Here is a 24891-nt window from a genome sequence, read left to right as displayed (position 1 = left end):
AAAGTAGCACAAAAAGACAAAAATCCATAAGTAAAACTCATATATAATACCTGACAGCCATTGTCAGCTCAACAAAATCCGAATTTGTGTTCAAGTGATAATGACATGCTGTCAGTCCATCCCCACTCCTGTTTGAAATTCATTCTTTAATGGCATGGAGGATTATTTCTTTAATAAATCAAAGATTTTGATTGGTTCTACATCTTCTCCACCATTATTTTTTCATAATTTATTTGTAATTTCCTAACTTTTTTTAATAATCTCTTGCCACAGGGTAAGGAAAAAAAATGAGGTCTCTAAACCTAGTGTTAAACAGTCACTTATTTTTGGTAGTGCTTTCTCCTACCTTAAAACATATCTTTCAACAATCTTATTATTAAGGGAAAAGTTCTTTCTTATAAGAGACTAAAATTAAAGAAACGAAGTTTTTGACATAAATCGGTGATAGCTTCAGTGATTTGTTAAGAACTGCGTCCACACACTCTAGAATGAAATTTGATTTTTTTTTAATCGGAGAATTTAATCTGAAAATCATTCAGAACTTGCTTTAATAAATAAAATAAATTATTTTAAGATACACTAGTTTGTAAAGTACTTACAAGAATGCTGTGTGCACTCCAACGCCCCAAAGCTCACACACATCTATCAGTGACTGCTGGTACTTCTACCAACAGCAGCAATGTAATGTAAGACTGTTTCTGTGGAGAACTCTTAGATGCTAGTTGTCAGTTTAAGTAATAAATGATCATAGCATGCTTTAGCGCTTCACATGGGAGAAAGGCTTTTTCTAATCATGCGTTCCTAGAGAGAGAGCTGTATTTGTATTTGTTACGTATGTGAAACATAATCACAGGGCATTTTGATATGCTTCTGAATCTAATAATTTTTCCTGATTTTTCAGCTTCCTAGTTAGTTTCATGGTGGATGCTCGTGGGGGTGCCATGAGGGGCTGCAGACATAATGGACTGAGAATTATTATTCCTCCGCGGAAATGCACTGCTCCAACACGAGTGACCTGCCGCTTGGTGAAACGTCACAGACTGGCCACCATGCCTCCCATGGTGGAAGGGGAAGGCCTGGCCAGCCGTCTCATCGAAGTGGGACCATCTGGGGCCCAGTTTCTTGGGTAAGGGGTGCCATGTGGCCTAAAGGAAAACGTTCGGTATGTTTTCATGTTTGCAAGTTGCACTGAAATGGTTCCTCTTCCAAGATTTGAACAGAAAAAGATTATTCTGATATATGCCAACAGACTGCTTGTGTGAAATGCAAGTCTTCAGTTAGTTTTCAATGCACAAAGTTTTTTTAAGCCTTTTCCTTTGCAAACTGATTTTTTTAACCTCTTGCACTAAGGTTGAAATGCTTTCCTGGACTTAACTATTACTAAGTAAGTGTTGTAATATTTTAGTGGGAAAATCCCTTTGCAGCCAGAAAAGGCTGTTCATAGTATATTTAAATATGTTCAAACTAACAAATAATTAAATAATCTGCCTATTAGGTGTGAATAGCACAGCACTGATGTGAAGCCTGCTTCAAATACAACACAGGTTACAGCTGCATATCTGAGAAGCTTGTGTTGTGTTATCAGAAGTTTGGGCTATCAGGGAAGCACAGTACCTTTGATTTTTCTAGGTTTGAAATTGCTAAATTAAGTAATAGGACAACCGCAGAATTCCAGGTCATTTATTTTGTCCTATGCTGCAAAAACCATAGAAAGATCAGATTTGTGTCAGCTGCAGAACTTGTTTTAGCAATTTTCAGCTGAAAGCAGCAATTACCCATATTTTTTTTTTAATTTGTCTTACTAAATATTCTCCATATCAGCTGTGGCATCCAAGAGTGGATGACTGAAGGAACGGAACCCCTACTATTACAGTAAAAAACAACCTCATTCAGAAATTGAAAAAAGTGACCCTATAAACTGCAATGGTTTAAAGTCATCAAAATAAATCAGTTGCTTTAAAATGCTGTTGTAATAGGCAGCTATCAGAGCCACTATCATTGTTAATGATTTTTCTGAAATATTGAGATTAAGCAGAGAAAAAAAGTTGATTAGTAGTTTTTAACTGCCCACTGCTTTTATATGTAGTGTGAATGAAGAATAGACTCAAGGCATGTTTTGACCACTTCATTGCTGCTCTAATCTGATAAGAAAGCAAAAGCAGTTCTGGAGCACCTGAGAATTTAATATGAAGACCAAGCCAGCCATTTCTTTTCACAGCTAGGATACCTGTTAATATCACAAACAAACAAGTGTGCTAATGAGATGCTTTGTACCCCTTACTTGTTTCACTCTTTGGTCATTTTTTAAAAAGAAGCAGAACAAAATCTAAAGAGCAGAAGAAATATTGTGCTGTCACATTTAGTCTTCCCACACATAAAACAACCTTGAGTATCTCTCCTACTTTCTTTTTAATGGTTTTTCTGTCTAACGAGAACGTCTCATCTGAAAGATTGGGGTACAGCAGGGTGTTATTCTTTCTCAGAGCTTTCCCTGAAAGCATTTTCGTATATGTTGTACTGACAGCGAGATCAGGAAATGACTGTACTGACTGCAGAGATGCATTGCAAGATACAAATCCTGTTCCCATTGAGTTCACTGCAAAAATTCCTAAGATCCTAAACTAATTAAACACATTCTGCTGATTTTGATCACCAAATTGGCATCTCTAGGATGGAACCTTATTCAGTGTAGAGCCTAATTCCACTCTGTGGATCAGACAGTGGCACTGGCATTCTGGCAAAAAAAAATACATAAAGTTTATTTATGTTCTTTCTTTCACTGCTGCTTTGGATGTACTCAGTAAACTTCATCTGCCTACGGCTCCTCCCCCACTTAATGAGGGAGAAAGCTTGGTCAGCCGAATCCTTCAGCTGGGGCCTCCTGGGACCAAATTCCTTGGGTAGGAGAGACTTGAAACAAATTGATGGATGCTGACCTCCTCATTCTTCTCCTTTTGCAATATGATTTTTTTGTGTGTGTCATTGTGCACATGATATTGTCCCTTTCTATGATTTGAAATTTTGTATACCCAACCCTTAGTGGATCATTTTCGACCCTTGTGGTATGTGGTTTTGTTTTAGTGGTATGTTTGTATCTTTTTCTTAAAGCACTGTGGCCTTCATTTTTGTTTTGGCATGAGATCTTTCTAGTTATGTGCTTGATGTCTGTAGCAAAGCAACCTGGATTGTGACCAAGAAAAAGAATCTACTGTAAATTTAGGATTTTTTTTTTTCAAGTACTAAGGAGTAAGATACATGTTAAATACCACCAGTATAATAGAACAGATGACATTTGCTATGTACATGGTAACCTGTGTGGGTACTCTAATTAGAGAACTGTATATACAAATATATTTATATTTTCTCTCTTATTTTCAAGAGTATGTATTTTTATGTGCTTATAAATATATTGTATGTACACATGTGTGTATATTTACTTGATACATATAAATATATATACACACATATATTGATACCTATATTGACATATGCTTGTAAGACAAGGCAAATTCTTATCTCCTGTTCATAAATAGAAACCTAGATTATCTTCTCAGACATCCTTTCTCCCTCCCAGAGTGCAAATCCAGAATAAATTCATTGGAACTTATAGAACAACTAAAGTAAAATTGACACAGGACACAGTTGCCCACTGATTGCAATGAAGTTATTCTGATTTGCACTACTATAAGTGAGATCAGAATTTGTCCCACTATTGATATGCATTACAGTAGATTCTCTTTGAAATGAAGTTGCACAGGTTAACCCAGACAGTAGTGACAACTAAAATCAGGATGAGTTTTGAACAAATTTGCAAAACAATTCTCAAATTTCTCTTTAAGCCAAATACCATTCACACTGTGGAAAGAGGTGAATGCACTTTTGAATCTGTCCTTCAGCATTTACTGGGTCCCTGTGAAAATCTAATGTGTGTTAGTGATGTTTAGTTTAGGATTATGCAAAAGTAGTCCAGTGAATGGGTGGAATTCCAGGTCACTTTGTAGCAGACTGAATAGAGTTGCTGTTAATCCTGTTTCTTCCTCTCTCCCGTGTGCATTTAATGCGCTGTGTTGCTGTGCCAGGCCTGTGATTGTGGAGATTCCCCATTTTGCTGCTCTGCGTGGGAAAGAGAGAGAACTGGTGATCCTGCGCAGTGAGAACGGGGACAGCTGGAAGGAACATTTTTGTGAATACACTGAGGATGAACTAAATGAAATCTTGAATGGGATGGATGAAGGTATCCAGTGCGATGCTTTTTTTTTTTTCTCTGCTCCTGCATTACTACATCTGTTACTGGGAACAATAACATTTTACCATCTTTTCTGTTTTGCACCTCGTGTTTAGTCTACTCTGAGAACTTCTGACATACACTCCAGATACTTTGCTATAGTCATACTGGAGTACAATCATTTTTTAGAACACTGCTAGCAGAAGCACTGCTTTTCTTGCATGATCTACTGAAGTAGACTGAATCTACTCATTGTAAAGTTGAAAATAGATGTTATATATCTTCCTGCTTCTTTTCACAGTTTTAAACAAAAAGCTCCCATATCAAATATCTTTCCAAAACAAGGCAATTATCATACTAATCCTTTTCAAGCAGCTACAAGTGTGGGAGGAACTGTCACTCATGGGTACTCGTTTACTGAGAGAACAGAATGGACTGGGGTTGTCTAGGACCTGCAGATCCTAGAATTGATATTAATTTTGATGGATTTTTTTTTTTTTTAATAAAAATGAGCCAACTTGCATATTTAAAGGTTCACATATACTCTGATACTTCTTTGATTTAGAATTCTGTGTCCTTACTGCAAGTCCAAGCTCTAGTATAACATTAAGTGGAAAAGGCCTCTGACCAGTCCTCCTCTTAGCTTCTTTGCCTGCTAATTTGGAGCAAGCTATCAACATGTTATGAGTTTTAAGCTTCATTCAGTTAGTTGTTGAATGTGTATATTCCTCTTTTGATTTCTCTATTTTAGCTGAGCTTAAAATGTTGAGATGTTTCATTTTACTTCTATAAGTACTAGTTAAACTGTGATAGCTGGGATCTTCTGTATTGCTTCTATGAAAACCTTGTTTCCTGACCATCTTCTCTTTTGCATCAGTACTTGACACACCAGAAGAGCTTGAGAAGAAACGTATCTGCCGCATCATCACTCGTGATTTCCCTCAGTACTTTGCAGTGGTGTCTCGAATCAAACAGGACAGCAACCTTATTGGACCTGAGGGGGGTGTGCTGAGCAGCACTGTTGTACCACAAGTGCAGGCAGTCTTCCCAGAAGGGGCTTTAACCAAACGAATTCGTGTTGGCCTCCAGGTACAATGAAACAATTAGAAAGATATATATGTTGGGTTTTTTTCAGACTGTAAAGTTACCCATATACAGCTTATTGTATTGTATATTGTTGCCTACAATGTGCTTACTAAAATTCATTGCGAAAATCAAAGTTATAAAGGTTTGGGTATTCTAGTTATGCAGATTCTTGTCTTTTAGCCATCTATACGATCTCAGAAGAAACACCAAGTTATTCACTACTGAAAGGAGAGGTGGTTCCCACACCCCCCCACCTACATCCTTGCTTCCTGCTAAAGCTGTTGAATGGATCCACCGTTTACCTTGGTCAGGCTACTGTGATTGTTGTAGTCTTCTTTAAAAAGCTGAGTAGCTTGCTAAAACAGTTTAAAGTTTGTCCTCAGGAGAAAACAAAACAAAGCAACCTAACAGCAGGGTTATATTTACTATAGGTTAAATGCATTAAACTGGTACTGATGACAGTGCTAGGAAAGGCAATAGGAACAGGAGGAGTGAGGTGTAAGAAATTGTTGAATAGAGGACTCCCTTTCTCTGTGACAGTCAGTTGTCAGCTTGCAGGGAAACTGTGCCATCTAATGGAACAGCTATAACGTTTCCAGCAATATACAGATCCAGTTCCTCACGTACTCTGTTTTCAAGTTACTATTCTTACTGTTTTTTGCTTTGAAAAGGCTCAACCTATGCATACTGAACTTATAAAGAAGATTTTGGGCAACAAGGCTACCTTCAGTCCTATAGTCACACTGGAGCCCAGGAGGAGGAAGTTCCATAAACCCATCACGATGACAATTCCAGTCCCCAAGGCCTCCAGTGATGGGATCATGAATGGTTATGGAAGTGACACACCCACTCTAAGGTTACTATGCAGCATAACAGGTAAGTTGAGAATTCTAAGGTTTCTCTTCTCATGTGCTTCTTGAAATTTTGAGTCACCGTGGGGTAAATATATTAAACTGATTATACACATGGAAAGTTTTGTGAAAACCTGACTGAGATGAGAGGCTGTAAAAGTACACTACTTCCTAATCAATTAGTTTATAGTAGAAATACAATTTGTTGTTTGGGCTAATGAGAGACGTTACAGAATTGTACAGTTTGGGGTTGGGGTGTTTGCATTTCTCACACACTTACTGTTTCTTGAGTACCAACAAAGCTCTGCCTAGCACAGTAAGTGTGGTACAGACATAAGGTGGCAGTGTGCATCAGAGGAAAAATATTAGAATCAAACACTTCAAGTTACTTTGCTTTGAAGTGATTAATGCCATATGTAGTTTCATTCAAAAGGGAGCAATTAGCTGCATGCATTTATTCTGTTTAAAAGTTATCATCAAGCATCTTTGTCAATTTCCAAACTGACTTCAAAGATGATCCCAGTGTTTTAAGGTGCATTACACACTAAGATGTGCTAGTGAGTCATTCCAGAGCAGAGGTGTTAATTAGCTTGCTACACCTTTGTAGCAAGAAGGTTGGAGACTTGCTTGTTTTTCGTTCTTTAAACGCTGCTGTCATTTCAGGAGGAACCACCCCTGCCCAATGGGAAGACATCACTGGAACAACACCACTGACATTTGTTAATGAATGTGTTTCCTTCACAACAAATGTGTCTGCCAGGTACCTATAAAAACAAGATTTATAGTGTTACTTTAACATGCATGTCCTTTTTTCCTCTGTATTTTGTTTCAGTATTTCCTTTAAACAATTTCAGTTAGTATAGTTGAAGGTGCATAGATATTTTGACTGTGCCCTGAATGAACCGACCAGTTATTTTAGAAGCCACAAGGCTCCTACTCCAGGCAGGATGTGTGAGAGCTGTCAGCAGTACAGTCCATACAAGCTGAAAGAAATTAATGAGTATGTCATTCTCATCTCAGTTAGCACCTGCCATCATCCCAGAAATGAATTAATGACATGGTCTCCTTTCTAAAATAGTAATCTGAGGGACAGGTCAATTTTCAGATAACCAGAAAAATCTAGTTTGGTTTAGATTCTCTCTTCTCCCTCAGATGCAGAAACATGAAAATTTTCATGGAAATGAAAATGCCTTGTTTGGGAAGCTCATTATACACCTTATAAAAGATTCTCGGCATATCCAACAAATGAGAAATCGAGCAGAAAGCCTTGTAGGTGTACCAAACTGTGATCGTGAAGATTCTATTCCAACCATCTGTTCTTGTAATGAGATTCAACTGCTGGCTTTCTGGTAGCTGGCAAACAGAATTTCATTGTTTTTATTTTAAAAGAGTATATTAGTTTTTACTGTGTCTATGATTTTTACTAAAAAATCTCTATGACAGAGAATACATTTGGAGAACACTTTACAAGTTTTAAAGTTAGAAAGTTTTAAATTTAGGGTTTGTAATCTTGCAAACTGTTAAAAAGAAACTTGGATAACTTTGAAAGTAGGAGTAGGCCCATGAAAAGCAATTAATTTCCCTCAGTGTAAACATTCAGTGGGCACAGCAGTTACTACTATTAGATTTAATTAAATATATAATATTTTACATTAAAATGAATTGAGCTCCTGCAATCCAATCTACAGTGTAACTGTAACAGTAGGAAAAATGTAATTTTATTTTTCTAGACTTCCCAATTCAGAACTTCTGGCCTGTTAAGTTCAGTGCTTTGCTTATCCACATTTCCTGCACTTCTTTTCAGTTAAGCATTTTTTCTTTAATAATTACAGCCACAAGAGGGAGATCTTAAACTGTTTTAACTGTCATCTGCTATCATCTGCAGTGTTCTACAGGGAGAAATTAAAGATTAATTTAAGATCCAGATTTGGGGACTGAGAGTTCAAAATCTCTGAAACTGTGAAGTCCCCAGCAGAATGCACATGAAATACAGCCAGAACGAGGGTGACGATTTATAGAACTACAGCTCATTACAGACCCTAGTAGTGAGTGTTTCCTAATCTCACTGATGGCATTACAATTGATTATTATTGTAGCGTTAGGTACCCTGAGTCTAATTTAGAAATTTCAATGAGTTTCACATCTACTTTGTTATCTAGATGCATGTTCAATAGTATTTAACCCAAATGTGATTCTAAATGCTGTTGAAGAAACTAGATTTTTCATACCAGTCAGAGAACTACCCTCTCTGCTGAAGGACAAACTAACTTGAATTTCTTGACTTATGCCCTCATCTAAAAGTGCATCTACCCATTTTTATTTTTATTTTTTTTAGCCTTGCGCCCTGCTGTGAACCAGCTGGTACCCAACTCTTTGCTAGTTACAGTAATGTGTCTATGTCTAATTAAATCAGTAATAATGCAGATTTTTTTTCCTGCTTGTAAGACAAATTTTCTCTAAAGTGAGCTTGAGAAACAGATACTTTAGTCTAAAATACATGTAAATTAAAATGCAGACTCTGAGGCATAGATGTTTTCCATTACCTGAACTGCAAGGTTTTTTGTGTGGTGCTTGTTGTTGTTGTTATTGCTTTAATTTAGTGTCTGCTTTGGCTTCCTAGCCACTTGTGTACAGGAAAAATGATTTGAGCATAAAGGTGATTTCTCAGAGAATGTAGTCTCTTCAGTTTGAGTCCAGCAGAGCATAGTTCTCCCACATGCTAAGAAAGTAAACTATCAGTGTGCAACAACCTTCATGTACCAAACATGCTTTCTCTCTTCAAACGCCGTCAGGCTCTGTTTTTCAACCAGTGTGTTTGTTAAAAGTTGTACAGATAAGCACAGCACGATATGTACTATTACTCAACTGCAGATGAGTAAGACCAGAGAAATCAGACTTGAAAGGTTTGTGTTGTATGTTATAACGTCATGTAATCTACAGTAAGTGATAAGCTCCCTGTAGATTATATCAGCTTCTGAGGTGGCTTTGACCTCTCATGACTTCCTTCTCCATCCTACAGGTGTCAAACACAACCATACTTTCCACCCACAAAGAGAATTTTATTTAAAAGAAATGTCATCAGCTGCAGAGAGAAACTATATAAGATATTAGAGAAAGACAGCAATACATGCTACTTACTGTGAATTGAGTGATGCATTTCTGCTTCTGTTTGGGGATTTAGAAAATAAAATTATCTAAAATTATCTTCATCATCTTTAAAAATTATTTTAAGTGAAAGCGAGTGATCTTTACAAAAGAATAATTCAGTTGTCTTAAAAAAGGTATAAAGAAATTCTACCCTTTTTTTGTTGCTGGACAATGTTTTTCTGGGCTGAATTGAAAAGAAAGAAAGGCTAAAGCTCCTGTAGCTTTCAGTGAAGAATTGGATCATTTTTGGCACAAGGAGACCTGTACTGGAAGTTGAAGTTTCAGACATGAATTTCAGCATCCACATCTTCAGTAATGTTCTACATGCAATATATATCTATGATTTGAGGTTTCTAGTAATTTGTGTGCCCTAGCAGGAGGCAGTTCTCACACTATGCAGAGACAGTTGTGCTGCCACAATGGAAAAATTATAACTTTGTTGTGTAAATCTTTCTGTGTTGATTATTCAGCTCGTCATTTTATTTTACAGATTTTGGTTAATTGACTGCCGACAGACACAAGAGTCTGTTACTTTTGCTTCTCAAGTGTATAGAGAGATTATCTGCGTCCCCTACATGGCCAAATTTGTGGTGTTTGCCAAATCACATGATCCCATTGAAGCACGGTTAAGATGTTTTTGCATGACAGACGACAAGGTGGATAAAACTCTAGAACAGCAAGAAAATTTTGCTGAAGTTGCCAGAAGCAGGGATGTCGAGGTACAGTACATGAATCTTAAACAGTTTTCTGCATTTGCTAATGCTAATTTTAAGCTAATATTTTCTGCCTGCTGATTGGAACAAAGACTGAAAAATACAAGTGCTAACAAATACTCTTATGATGCAGTGTCATCTATCGTGGTAAGATGCAAGGGAGCACAGAGGTGCAAATGAATGGGCCATTACTGACTTGCTAGAACAGAGGGCTAGCTGAAATCTATAGTTTATATTTGGGCATTTGCATCTTCCTGGATCAGCCCAGATTGTGTTTCACTCATGAAGAAATCCAGTCATCTGGTTGCACTTCTAGAAAGGAATTACATTTGGCAAAGCTGCTTTTTTTACTTTCTCTGTAGCATCACTGACATTTTAAGGAGGCATGTAGTGTGTCCTCACAAAATGTTTTATATATATATATATATATATATATATATATAATATTTAAATATGTGGAATAGTAAGCTAGATTCAAGGAGAGAGGAAATAGGTTGGTTGAGTCTGAGCTCTCTGTTACAGGCCTAAGACTTAAAAAATGTATATGACAAAACTGCATTAGAAGAATTCTGTTTCCTAAGTTGCCTTTTTATGGTCGACTTGTTAAACAGCTACACTTAGAAACTGGGCTCATGTATACTAGGAAATCATGTAAAAAAATAAAGTTGGGGTTTACTATTTAGATGAGCACTTAAAAATTCTTTCTCCTTTCTTCTAGTGTCAGGGTCAGCGTTTCTTTAAGTAAGTCAAAGATTCAGAGTTAGAGCATCCTCCAACTACCCATTATTAAATCTACTTTTATGTAGGGAAACAACACTGACCTATGGAGATTGCTAGTTGTGCAAGCAGGAGAAGGCATTTTGTATGACTTTTATTTGAAAAAAATAGTCTGTACAAATTTTGCATAGGTTAGGGTTTATGAAAAATCTAAGACTTAGAAAAGTCACTTAAAAATGAGGTGACAGATGTGAATTGACTTTTTGCCTCAGGTAGCTCACTAGCCCTGGGTACATAGTGGTCATTTCTGTGATGATCCACATTGATTGCATAAGTTTTAATTAGTTCTGTAACAGACTGCCAGGAGACAAATCAGATTTCTCAGTAATTATCATAGGGGTTTTTTTAGAGGCAATATCTAAGTAAAGGTGAGATTTGGGGTGGTGTTCTTTGTTGAACAATTATGTTTCCTGAACCCCTGATACTAATAAGGTGTTGGGAAAAGGGTAGACAGCAAAAAGGATAGGTAAAAGCCAGCTGCCAGTAACTCCATAAATACATATTAATAACTGAAAAAGCAGTCAACAGCATATTTGTTACCAAATATTAAAAGATTCATATACATTCCTGCAAAGTGAAGGTTTTTTCTAATGTGGAATCCAACAAACTGCCTGTTAAAATGTTGGTTTGGCTTTATTTTCCTGACTCTTTCAGCTTCCTTAGAAGAAATGAGAAATTGAAAACACATTTACTGCATTCATGGCATTTTTTTCTGCTTAAAATGATCTCTTTTTTTCATGGTTGAATTCCACCTTTAAAAAAATTTATTCTACTATTCCCAAAGCCCTGATAGGCATTTGTTGTGCAGAGCAGCTAGGTAAAATATAGGCTCATAAAACTGAATAAGGCGGCTGAATTTATGGAAAGTAGTGTTGAGGTATTAATGTACTGGCTGGTTGAAGGAAATGGCTCCAAAACTGTTAAGATGAGATTTAAACATGTGGGGGGGCCACACAAGCAACAATCCAAAGACGTGCACAGCATCGTTACACAGGCATTTCGGAGAGGTATTTGCTAGAGGCCTGATTTTCAAAAGCTCTCGACCTTCACGAATTCAGTCAAAATGAACATAATCTACTAGTACATAGTGACTTTGCCTCCTGCAACAGATTTGCTAATAGATCAAATTCATAGGAAATCTAGTTTAGAAATCTTTTGAATTGAGAATTTGCACAGATTCATGACACTGAATGCATACCTGGTCATTTACAGTGTTACACGAGTATTACTGAATGAAATATTGATGAAATATTCCAGTTAGAATTTAATAATCTGAAATGTGGTGACTGTACATAACAATCCTTGCAAGTACTCTGACAGGTCAAGTCTTAGAAATTTAAGAATTTGATCCAAGCAGCTACTGTGGAACTAGGCTGAAGAGTCCTAACCTCATGACTGTGATTGTTACCTTGTTTCTTATTCATTTCCAATAGGTATTAGAAGGAAAACCCATCTATGTTGACTGTTTCGGCAATTTGGTGCCACTAACTAAGAGTGGACAGCATCACATATTCAGTTTTTTTGCCTTCAAAGAAAACAGACTTCCTCTATTTGTTAAGGTAATGTTATAATGTATAATGAGCTACTGATAATATTTTTGGGAATTTGTGATAAACTTAGCTGATTGAACAGTCCAGATTTCTCATAGTGGATTAAATTGACTTGAATAGACAGAGCTTATCAGTTGCATGGAAATAGGTACTTGAAATTTCAGAAACGTTGGCTTTACAGGCAATTGTCTGTGTCTCAGCTTTTGTGTGGCCATAGTATTCTTTCCGACACCAAAATGGTAGCTCAGTAATTCTTGCTCTCTACCTACAGTCTAAAAGCTTTGACTGAGTTGTATTTGATTTTCAGTATTAGGGTTCAGTACATTGCAGGAAAAAAAAAGCCAAACATGTAAGAATTGACAAAAATCTGTCCCACTATGACTGTCACACCAGGTGTATGTAAATATGGTTATGACTGTAAAGAGAGATGCAGTTGTTTTTCAGCTATGATACTCTTCATTAGCAATGCAAAACTTGCTTGGAAGTTCCGTAAGAGAAGTATGGGTCCATTTTAAATATTTCAAGTTATGGTTTTACTGTGTTTTTGAGAACAAAGGAAAAATGAAGTACTTTTGAATCATCATTTAATTGCGTTACTGTGGCATATATTATGCTACTATACTGTTGTAAAATCTTTGAGTAAAAGTCTTCTAAACAAGAGCTAAACCAAACAAACAAAAAGTTCAAACCAAATGAGCTAATGTTTTAGGCCCAGATTCAAGTGCCAGTAATGCAAAAACCATGGGCCACAGAGCTCCTTTGCTTTCATGAGATCTGCAGGGAGCAGATATGAAGCAGTGCTTTTGCTGCCTCTTTTGGACAGAGAGATTCACAGAGAGATTCACGTGCCTTTTCCAGCAAACTGTGTTTTTCTGCTGGCTCAGTCTGACTACAACAGAGTCATTAAGTAAAACAGCTTTAGAGAGAGGCATTAGAAATGGAAACTTCAAAAAATTGGAGAAAGTCAACCCACTCCCTCCTTAATTAAATTCACTATGCTGCTAGACAACTTCCCTCCTTCTCAGTAGTATTTTAAAGCTTGTTATAGCTTACTACTCTATGCCAGCACATGTGGCTTTGCATCTAGTACTTTCAGTCTGTTATCTAATCTTATCTAACTTATCACTATCTTATCTATCTTATCACGCTTATCTAATTGTGTCATATTTGTCTGTTCAGAAAACTGTATGAGGTAATGCTTTGTTTTTTCTCTTGTGATTTTGTGTCCTTTTTATACAAAAGCTAAAAGTACATTACCATTCTCCTAAGTGCCGAGGTTGTTTCTGCTAACAGCTGTGAAACATATTTTTCTGATTCAGTGCAAAATTGAAAATATGACATTCTGTAGTGTCAGTTGCAGATAGTAACGGTCACACCTATGCGTATATTCCAGCAAACTTCTTCGTTTTAAGAATAAAATTCACCAATGTATTTGAGAAAACCAGTGTCTTTTGAGAACTAGTTTGCAGAATATGTTAAGTTTAATCTTCTGTACAGCCCCTCAGCCAAAGAGTAGGCAATGAACAAACACAACATGTAATACCAGAATTTTGAGACTTATTGCTGATATCAGCACAAACATGAGGAAAAATGGACTTGGTTTGTTTCATATCTTAATAGAAAATAAGTCTGTCTACCACTCAGTCTGGGGACTATTTCAGTGAACAGCAGGTATTGTAAGTTATCATGGAAGACTAACCATACCAGAATATCTTTGTTCTTTTAAGGCAATGATAGACAGCATTATCACTGGCCTCTATAAGTAAGTTTCTACTGTCTAAGCATGCATGTGGTTGTGTTCTCTCTTACTTTGATGCAAATACATTTACATGTATGTTTACAAATAAGTAGGAGAAAAAAACGCAGAGAACTTTCTCTCTCCTCTTTCTGCTGAATAATTTGAAGTGTTGTGTGCAGTTCAAACCAGAAATTAATTCAATAAATTTTCTGTATGTTTGTTCCACCAGGTGCGAGACACCACTCAAGAACCCTGTGGACGATTATCATTCATGAAGGAGCCAAAATCAACAAGAGGTCTTGTTCATCAAGCCATATGTAATTTAAACATCACGTTACCTGTTTACACAAAGGTACTGTGAAATCATACTGGTATGAAGCATTGTAATGTGACTGAGGAAGAAGTAAGAGGGTAAAATATTGTTAAAGCTTTATAATCATGTATTTTAAGAAGCATAAATACACAGTACAAGGGCTGTCGATTTCTTGGTTTTAGTACACATTTAGCTCTCATTTTTTGAGGGCTCTTAGGAGAGGACAGTAGAGGATGACTTTGTACTGCGTGGCTCCCATGGTTGGCGTTGCACGAGACATATGCTGATTTTATTTTGTGCAGTAATTTTACCTACATCTTGCACGTCTGGGACTCAGAGTATTTCTGAGTCTCTTTCTTGGTTTTGCTGAAGACATCCCAGTGTCTAACTCTGTCTTGTGACACCTGTCTGGACAGGAAGTTAACTTTTAGACATATAAGTGTAAGGATACAAGCCTATAGATCTCACCCTGTTTTTAAAATATGAAACATAGAAGAACTGAAAATTACATTATTTGCCAGTCTGAAAGTTAACAGACTCTGCTATCACACTTCTCAGTGACTGCCTTTATGTATCCATGATGCTAGCATTCGCAAGCTCTAGGATTTAAAATGTTATGGCAGTGCCAAAAATATTTTCTTATATTTATTTTAACATCACGCTGATTTTGACGCTAAATTTTCTTTTTACATCTGATCTGATCTAAGCTGTCAAGAATCTGCAAATAGGTCAGAGTGTTGTTCAGAGTATTGTATCCTTCTGAGTATTGTTATAACAGTTAGGAGATGAAAAGTCTATCATGACTTACTATTTATAAATAACAGGCTCGGGACCAGATGAATTCTCATTGAAGTGCCCTTGGTTTCCATTTGGGAGAGAACAGATCCTAAGAAATATTAGTTTCTTTCAAAAAAGTTAGTTTATTGCCATCATGTGATAAGTAGGACACTTCTTACTATTCTTTGTCAGCTTAGGACCAGCATGCTTTTTAGAAACATCTTAGGCTGTTTGACCAAAATGTTGTTGGTGTTTTTACCATGTAATGTAATTCTATTACAGCTTCTTTGTATGATTTACAAATAATGTGCCTCAAGCTATTTTCAATTTAAATGAGTAACCTCTTGAATACTTGAAATACTTACTTAAATTTATGGGTATAAAAGCATGCATTAATGTCAAATTTCAGGACAAATAAGCATCATTAACTACAACACCTAAAAGCAACTTTTTTTGCAATTTGCTGGATTCTGTAGCATTTTGTTTTACACTGCCACTTTTTACACAAGAAATTGCATAAACTTACCGTATGGACTTCTTTCAGATCTTATCAGAAGTGTTGATAGAAGTAACTTTTTCTTACCCTTCTAACAATTCTGCATTTTGCTGCTCTGTTTTCTCCTTCTGTTTTTGCATGGCATTTTGGGACTGAAAGGAATCAGAGTCAGACCAAGAACAAGAAGAAGAGGTAATGTTGCCATAGCGGCATGTCATTGCTTATGCATACTATTAAAATACAATTAATAGATACACCTTGGAAGATGAAATCTGTGTGGAGTTTAAAAGGATCTTTCACAGTCATACTTCGGAATTTACCAAGTCTCACTTTCCTCAAATTAAAATCAAAGTTTTACACTGATTTCACAGATGCTTAATAGTATATATTCCTTCCAAAGAAGTTTCTCAGTTAAAGTATTTAAAAATTATCCTTCTAAAGAGCATCATATAGGTGGATTTATTTAGTGGATATTCCCTTCAACAACAGCAACAAAGAAAGAAAAAAAAAAAAAGTGGAGTTAATTTTTCTGTTTCCAAAAATAACATAGAGTTGCTACCAGACCTCCTACCAGAGCCAGTAGATGATTGATATAGCATGCATTTTGTTAGTACCCCATACGTATTGATTGAACATACTTCCTCTAGTGGAGGCAGAGAAGGGAGGCAGAGAGACAGACCTAAATACAAATATGTCCATGAGCCAGGTCTCTGTTGTGAGGAATCTGCAATCACATTGCAGTTATATGCACTGGATGTATAATTGAAAGGGATGTAACTCAAGAGTCTTGTCCATTTATAACATCTGGCAGACTGGATATTAGACATATATGAACTGGATAATGAGGTCTAGCATAGATTCAGTGTTAACCTGGAAGTTATAAGGAAATTTACCCAAAGTAAAATATACGGTTTTCTTTTTTAACGTGAACTGAATTGTATCTTAATGGAGAAATGTGAGCAGCTCCCAGCTTTGCCAGCTCTGTTCTGGCAGTTACAAATGTTTCTTAAGGTCTCACCCCTTCATGAATTAGTAGCATAAGGAAAAGCATCTCCATGTTTTTAAGGATGTTCAGATGTTGCAAACAAGAAATGCCAGCACTGTGAGACTAGCCCACTCCTCAAAGAGTATGAATGTCTTTGCAATTTACTGCAGAACAGAGTTCAGAAGTTTTGTTGTGGGGACTGCAGTTTTTTATTATCATTACAAAAACTAACAGTAACAGTCTGTAACTTCCTTGTTTAACCTGATACCTGTCTTCTATCAGAAGCTAACTGCCACTATATATATATATATATATATTAGGAATGAAACATTTATTATCAGATGATCAGAATTGGTTTCAGAATGAAACCAATTCTTTTAGCCTCCATAATGCTGTTTATGCATTTCCAGTGAAGTCCCCTAATGTTGTTGTGAGAAAAATCCATTAAAAACATACAAAGAATATTAGATTTTTTTTTTTTCTGATCTTCTTATTTATTGCGTTTTTATTTAAGAAACTAAAACACAGACACAAAAAAGCCAACTGACTGCTGGTGGAGGTATCTCACTTTTTAAAAGATTTTTAGTTTGTTTTATTCATTCTTATTTTAGTAATATTATTTCATATGCTGACATAATTCCAGATTAATGATGATGGACTTAAAGTAAGGAAAATTAAACTATCCTAAATGTGAAGTTTAAAGACATCAGCCTAAATGATTACTTGACTCAGCCAGTATTACTTTACTGGTGATTTTGTATACATTTACTATTTTGCAACTTTTTAATCTTCCTTTTTTTTTTTCTTCTTTTCCAGGTTGATATGACTTCAGAAAAAAGTAAGATTTTCCTTTTACTTTTAAAAATATTATAATGTAGTTTGTACGAAAGATGGTAAAGAATACAATTAAGCATGAAAATGAGTTAAACTTTAACAACTATTGCTAATAGCATCGATACATTTAAAACATAACAGAAAGCGATATAATATCAAAGCAGTTAACCAATTAAATACATTTTAATGTGTAAATTAACAAGTAAGCTTAAAAGAGTTCATCTAAGTACTTACTTTCCTTTGACATCCCTAGTGATCCTGCTATTGCTATTTTGCTTGTATGAATGCTCATCCTTCCATTCTCTTGTCCATTTGTTGATACACACTGTTGCCATTTGAGATAAATGGCAGTATCACTTTTAATGAAAACACGATTAGTATACTAATATATTTCATTAGACTTGTGAAATATAAGCATGCAAAAAAAGTGATACTGCCAAAAGTAATCAGGCTGTTTAACCCTCCCTTCCCGCCCTTTACTGTGGTGAAATATGACTGAAAGCTAAGCTTGGTACAACATATAAGCCCTTTGTATATATAGAATTGGGCCATTATTATTAGAAACACTGTCAAAGATCTCTTTTAATGAAGACATAATTAAACAAATTGAATTCAAATTGAAGAGTGTGCCTAATACTTTCCAATGATTCTGTAGATCAGTGACTGTCTTGTTTGCAGTTTAAAGAGTTTTCTTGCCTTTATTCTACTTTGCATTCTGCTGTTTGTTTATTCCTAGTATAGTAGGTGCATGTTCTAGTTAGAAAGACAACAGCACTGGGGTCACAGTTATCAAATGGATAACTATTCTACTTTGACACTATTCTACTTCGACCTCCTTTTTTCTAAAACTGAAATTCTTCAGCTAAAAAACAAAAGACATCAGTCTGACAAAAACAGCTAATAACCTGGTGGGAAGTAGCATAGATAATGATTTAAAACATTAGCAATATCTGATTGCTGCTCTATTTCATTAATATTTACACAAGGAGAACCAGTTTTCTCAAGGTGGAAAGCAGGCACCATAATACAGCTAGCAGAATGGAACTTCAGTTACCCTAGGGTTAATTTTCAAAGAAATGCAGATAATTAGGCATTGCTTACCTTCTTATTTGCATTACTACTTTGATTTTTAGGCTGGAGCGCAGAAATGTGATATAGTACCCTTTTAAAAATGAACTGTATGATTCCCTACAATTTCTAAGCATTGTTTACTGCTCATAAATTGTTTCATTGCTCCACTGTTTCATTCTGTTCCGTGTACATTTTCTAGTATTCCCTCCTGAAAGTAACATTCTTACTGGTTAGCAATGGCATACCAGGACCTACCAACATTCAATTCACTATTTATTGGCTGTACAGATTAGATAAATATTTCACCACAGTATACTTAATAATACTTTCACGTATCTTTATTTTGTAAGATTAATTTTAAAGCTATTGTTTGTTTGTTTGTTTTTTAACTGAAACTACATACACAGAAGCATTTGCAACACCTTTGCTTTGCATGGAAATAACTTGCCTTACATAAACTGTATGTATGTGTCTAGCGTGACTGTCTGATTTTTGGTTGCCATACATTACATTTTTTTAAAAACTCTGAAATCACTTCTAAGTTGATTCACAGTTTTTTTCCTCTCCTTTTCTTCTGTCTTCTCCTTCCCCAGTCAATTCATTAGTTGTCGATGAGGATGTTCCAAGGAAAGGACCATGCCTCTTAAAACCAAATGATGTTTGTTTCATTGTTTAGGTGTGAAATCCCCTTTGATGAAATGCCGGTTTGCAGCTGATTCAGATATCTACATATTTGATCATATTTTAGATTATTGCAGAATCATTTGTAACTTCTTATTTTGATCACTAATTAAAAAAATAAACAAATAAAACATGTTAACTGAATGTTATTCTGACAGTTTGCTAACACTGGCTTTCTCTTAGAGGAAATCGACTTTCAATCAGTTCTAATACTTTCCCCTTCTTTTCTTGTTTATTTTTATTTGAACATTGATTTGTAACATCTGAACAATCTTGAGATGCCTATCTTTGTGTAACTTCACTGTGTTTCTTCTATTTTTAATTTTAAATTTTGTTGTTAGTGGGTATTTTTTTTTGTTTGTTTGTTTGTTTGTTTTAATTATTATTCTTTTCTTTAACGGTGTCCTGATTTTGTTTGTTACAGCTTTGGTAATGTATGTGTGGCTGTGCTATATTGGTAAAGTTAAGCAAGTTATTTCCTGCCATTTTCCTTTTCAGTTTTTTTTTTCTTTTTTCTTTTTTTTTTCCCCTCCTGTTAGCTTTGCTTTGCTCTTGTACCCTCAAATCTTGTGGATCCACCATTCCCAGCCCATTTTGTAGATCTTCCTACCACTGCAACCAAAGACTGTCATTTTTAGTCCTGATTACATTTTCCAATCTCTATTTTTGATTTCCATTTTACTTTCAATGTTTTTCATTCGCATCAAAGATGATGAGACAGAATCTACAGAAACATCTATCCTGAAAAGCCATCTGGTTAATGAAGTCCCTGTACTAGCCAGTCCAGACTTACTGTCTGAAGTTTCTGAGATGAAACAAGATTTGATCAAAATGACTGCCATCTTGACAACTGACCCTTCTGATAAACCAGGCTCTATTAAAGTGAAAGATCTTGGAAAAGCCACTGAAGAGGAGCCAGGAGAGCCTTTTGAAATAGTTGAAAGGGTGAAAGAAGACTTAGAAAAAGTGAATGAAATTCTTAGAGGTGGATCATATACTAGAGAAGAACATGCTTTGCAAAAGTCTCTTTCCAGACAAGAATTTGTAGAAGAAGAATGGGTCATTGTCAGTGACGAAGAAATTGAAGAGGCCAGAAGAAATGCTCCTGTAGAAGTCACTGAACCTATCTGTGCAGAAGTTAGAATAGACAAAGAGACAACAGAGACGGTAAAGAAAGACATGGCAGGAATGGTAGATTACCTTACTGAGGATTTAAACAAATATGTTTCTCTTCATGAGGTACAGCCACAAGCTTTACAAGAAGACATGGTAGAAGAGAAATTTGAAGCTGTCGTAATAAGCAGGGATTCTGAAAAAGAAGGACAAGAGTCTCCAACAACCGAAACACTAAGTCCACAAGAACAACATAAGCCAGCCTTAGAAATTAAAAAGCCAGTTAGAACAAAGTTAAGAGACAAGCACAAACAAAAGGAAGGCAAGATGCACAGTAGTGAACAACAACCAGGACTAATGAAGATCAGTTCAGATGAGTCTCCAAAGGAGGAACATGGCTTAACACCAGCACCTGCTCCTGAAGCTAAAGCTGTATCCCCTGTCATAGAGGAAACCCCTATTGGCTCAATAAAAGATAAGGTTAAAGCTCTTCAGAAACGAGTGGAGGATGAACAAAAAATACGCTCTAAACTACCTGTCAGAATTCAAACAAGAGAAGGCACTGGTGAAAAGCCTTCTAAAAAAACAGTACCAGTCAAAAAAACAGTTGCACACAAAGCACAGCCTCCTGTTTCACCCTCTTCTAAGACAGAAAGACTTGAAGAGACCATGTCAGTTCGTGAGCTGATGAAAGCCTTCCAGTCAGGTCAAGACCCATCCAAGAATGTATCTGGACTGTTTGAGCACAAGTCTGTCAAACAAAAGCAACAACCCCCAGAGAAGGAAACAACACGGAGAAAAACAATTTCTTCACAAAGTGAAACAAAGCGAGTAACAAGCCACAAGACGGACAAACAGAAGGACAAGCAAAGCACAGTCTTAAAAGCAGAGAAAGAGCCACAGCCAAAGAAAGGAAGAATGCAAGTATCCACTGTTGATACTATTAAGAAAACTGTAGGCAAAGACCAAGTAAAACAGCAGAGCAGCAAAAAAACAACAGCGGAACCTCCCCCTCCAGTATTTGCTGATGAGAGTACCAAAGATTCAGCAGTTATAAAGGGCAAGACTTCTGACGACCACGGTGATACAGACTTTCAGATCAGCCCTGACAGGAAAACCTCAACAGATTTTTCTGATGTCATTAAAGAAGAACTTGAGGATAATGACAAATACCAACAGTTCCGACATCTTTCAGTGACAGAGGAAGGCGAGCTTAACTTGGAGCAAGTACTGACCAGTCCCTTCAATGTTGCTTTCCCTGCTGAGTATGTAAAAGATGGATTCCTTCCCGCTCTTTCTCTGCAAAGTGCTGCTTTTGATGGGAGCTCAGAGAGCCTCAAACATGAAGGTGTGGCTGATTCTCCAGGTAGCCTGCTTGATGGAACTCCTCAGATCAGTTCTGAGGAAAGTTATAAACATGAGGGTCTGGCAGAAACTCCAGAAACAAGCCCTGAAAGCCTTTCTTTCTCACCAAAGAAAACTGATGGGCAAATTGAAGAAGCTAAAGGAACAGATAAAGTACACACAACAGCAGAAACATGTTCTCCGAAGGAACTCTCACCAAAGGAAAATGAAAAAGGTATTACTGAAAAACAGCTAGATGCTGTTGCTGAGACTAGTGAGTCTCATTCTGACCATGTATCAGAAGAGCTTGTACCTACAGCCTCTGAAGAAGAGGCTGATAAACTTAAAGAAAGTAGCTCAGCTTCCATTATGGAAGATATTATCAGGGAGAAAGAATCCAGAACCACTCCACACTTAACTAATTCTTCTGAAACACATGACACTGCTTTAGAGAAAGATATAAGCTGTGAACACCGTGTTGTGGTTAGAAGCCCCCAGAAATTGGAACTTTCACTTGCTAGCCATGATAGTGAATGCTTTAGCCCAGTTGCAGATGACTCTTTGGCTATAAGTCATAAAGACTCACTGGAAGCAAGCCCCGTGCTAGAAGACAACTCATCACATAAAACGCCTGATTCTTTGGAGCCCAGTCCTATGAAAGAATCTCCTTGCCGTGATTCCCTTGAAAGTAGTCCTGTAGAACAAAAAGTGAAAGCTGGTATTTTGGGGCAGGGTCCTCTTCAGTCTATTCTTGGCAAAGGAGAAACTTGCCCAGAGCTGGCAACAGTACGTTCCAGGATCCTCCGTGACCCTGAGGGAAGTGCTGATGATGACAGTCTAGAGCAAACATCTCTCATGGAGAGTTCAGGGAAAAGTCCTCTTTCACCTGAAACTCCCAGTTCTGAAGAAATTAGCTATGAAATCACACCTAAAACAGCAGACTCACAGGCACTGTCAAATATACCAAAGTCAGCTGTGATCCCTGAAGTCAGTGAAGAACCAGAGGATGAATCAGAAAGTGAACCAAAGAAGAGATTTACCCCTGAAGAGGAGATGTTTAAAATGGTGACGAAAATCAAAACGTTTGATGAATTAGAGCAAGAAGCAAAGCAGAAGCGAGATTACAAAAGGGATTGTAAACAAGATGAATATTCTCTAATTGCTGACTCAGAAGTTGCATGTGAAACTGAAGAATCAAAGTCAAAAACCGCAGAAGAAAAAGATATACCCACAGTGGTGATGTCTTCAGCTGAATCTAGAAAAAGTTCTTCCTCTTCAGAAAGTGAGCCAGAATTGACCCAGCTTAAAAAAGAAGCTGATTCAGGTCTCTTAATGGAACCTGTAATCCGAGTGCAGCCACCTTCACCATTACCATCGAGTATAGACTCCAGTTCTAGCCCTGAAGAAGCAGGTTTTCAACCCATTAATTCAAAACGGTGTTCTTCCAGGATGGGTGCAGTTACAGCAGAACAGGACAAACCAACAGAAGATGACAAAGATGAACCATATATCCTTGGAGGCAGCTGTAAGGCTTCCACGAGAAAATCGGGCATTTGTCATTCAGACGGTTGTGTATCAGCAGAAACTGATGAATCAAAATGTGATAGTACAGATGACAGTGAGATGGTTAGTCCTAATGCCCCAGTGACAAAATGTGAGGGTACGCTGTGTCATTCCATTGGTGATTGTTCTCAGAAAGAAGGTCACATCGATTCTTCAACGCTACACCAAGATGATATCAGGGAAAATGGTATCAAAAGCACTGTTTTTTTAACACACACAACTCTTACTACTAAAGGAATGGTGACTGAGAAAGTAGATGATGATTCTTGTGGACACAGTACCACTGAATTCTCTATACCACAAGATGGCAAACTGACTGAAGATGATCTCATTGAACATTGTGATTTTGCAAAAGTAGATGCAGATTTTGACACACCTCAGAGAGATACTGAGGAACCCTTGTCAGAGTATTCATCCCTTACCACTGAAACAGTGGAACCTGAAGGTTGTGTAGTGGACGCTGCTGAAAGTAGAGCTCCTCATATAGTAAGCCCTTATGAAAATGTGTCTTCTGAACATTTTTTTACTGATGGTGGTGAAAGTAAGGTAGGAACTGGTCAAAGCCTGCTATCTAGTGAAGACTATTCTGTTGAAGAAACAAAAGATAAGACTGGTGAAGCTTTGCTTAGCAGAGGCATGGGTAGTGAGTATCAACGTTCAGAGGAAGTGCAGATAGAAACAGAACTTAAAACTGAGGACATATTTCAGAAAACCTCACCAGGGTCTTCAGCGTCAGATTCCACAAAGTTAGTCGAATCTGCCCTTACGGATATAAGAGATGAAACAGAGAAATTTATCAGTCAAGTTGTTATTACCAAGACTGACGTAGATTCTGACACATGGAGTGACATACGTGAAGATGATGAAGCTTTTGAAGCTCGGGTAAAAGAAGAGGAACAAAAGATATTTGGGTTGATGGTAGACAGGCGATCACAAGGCACAACACCTGATACAACACCGGCCAGAACACCCACTGAAGAAGGGACACCACTTAGTGAACAAAATCCTTTTCTTTTCCAGGAAGGAAAGTTGTTTGAAATGACCAGAAGTGGAGCTATTGACATGACCAAAAGAAACTATCCAGATGAAAGTTTTCATTTCTTCCAAATGGGGCAGCAGCCTCAGGAAGAAGTTTCTTTATGTGAGGAAATTAAAGAAGCAGCAGAGGCAGAATCTTCTAAGCCGGAGAGCCCACCAGATCCGTTTTCACTTTCAGAATCAGAGGACCTCGATATACAAGGAAAAGATACACTGAATCGTTCACCCTCACCATCTGAGCCTTGTGATAAATCAGAAGAAATGACTGGTGAAGGCGTCAGCTTAGGCACTGCAAAAGCAGAGCTAAAATCCAGAATACCAATTAAAATGGGTATTTCAGCTTCTTCAAAATCACCAAAGAAAGAAACTGCTGCCTCTGAAGCTGAATCCCTCTTCACAGTGGAGACTGACATAATCGATAGCAGTCAGGTGCCTTTCCCCATCTCTCCTGAGCAGTCTGTGGTAGAAGATGAGTTAGAATTTTCCAAAGTCACTAGATTTGTTTGTTCTGAAAAGGATGCTGAGTCCCCAGACTCTTCACCAGAGGAACAGAGATCAGTGATAGAAATCCCTACTGCTTTAATGGAGA

The 24891-nt window shown here is 37.0% G+C and overlaps 1 protein-coding gene across 15 annotated transcripts in view; it reads left to right on the top strand.

Annotated features, from left to right (window-relative positions):
* Positions 1-24891, top strand: part of ANK2 (ankyrin 2) — a 178113-nt gene that overhangs the window by 135616 nt on the left and 17606 nt on the right. For 14 of the 15 annotated variants that reach the window (XM_048943212.1, XM_048943219.1, XM_048943215.1 and 11 more), the window contains 10 exons: positions 902-1126; positions 4080-4234; positions 5103-5314; positions 5983-6187; positions 6826-6922; positions 9800-10028; positions 12233-12358; positions 14317-14439; positions 15833-15865; positions 17475-17496. In XM_048943212.1, coding sequence (XP_048799169.1) covers positions 902-1126; positions 4080-4234; positions 5103-5314; positions 5983-6187; positions 6826-6922; positions 9800-10028; positions 12233-12358; positions 14317-14439; positions 15833-15865; positions 17475-17496 — 1427 coding nt within the window. Of the gene's footprint in view, positions 1-901; positions 1127-2801; positions 2901-4079; positions 4235-5102; positions 5315-5982; positions 6188-6825; positions 6923-9799; positions 10029-12232; positions 12359-14316; positions 14440-15832; positions 15866-17474; positions 17497-19953; positions 21937-24891 lie in introns of all 15 variants that reach the window. The other variant, XM_048943211.1, reaches the window with a different exon arrangement.

The sequence above is a fragment of the Lagopus muta genome, chromosome 4, assembly GCF_023343835.1.
Source record: "Lagopus muta isolate bLagMut1 chromosome 4, bLagMut1 primary, whole genome shotgun sequence".
In the NCBI taxonomy this organism is placed as follows: domain Eukaryota; kingdom Metazoa; phylum Chordata; class Aves; order Galliformes; family Phasianidae; genus Lagopus; species Lagopus muta.
The sequence above is the reverse complement of the archived record's forward strand: the minus strand, read 5'-3'. Positions and strand labels throughout refer to the sequence as shown.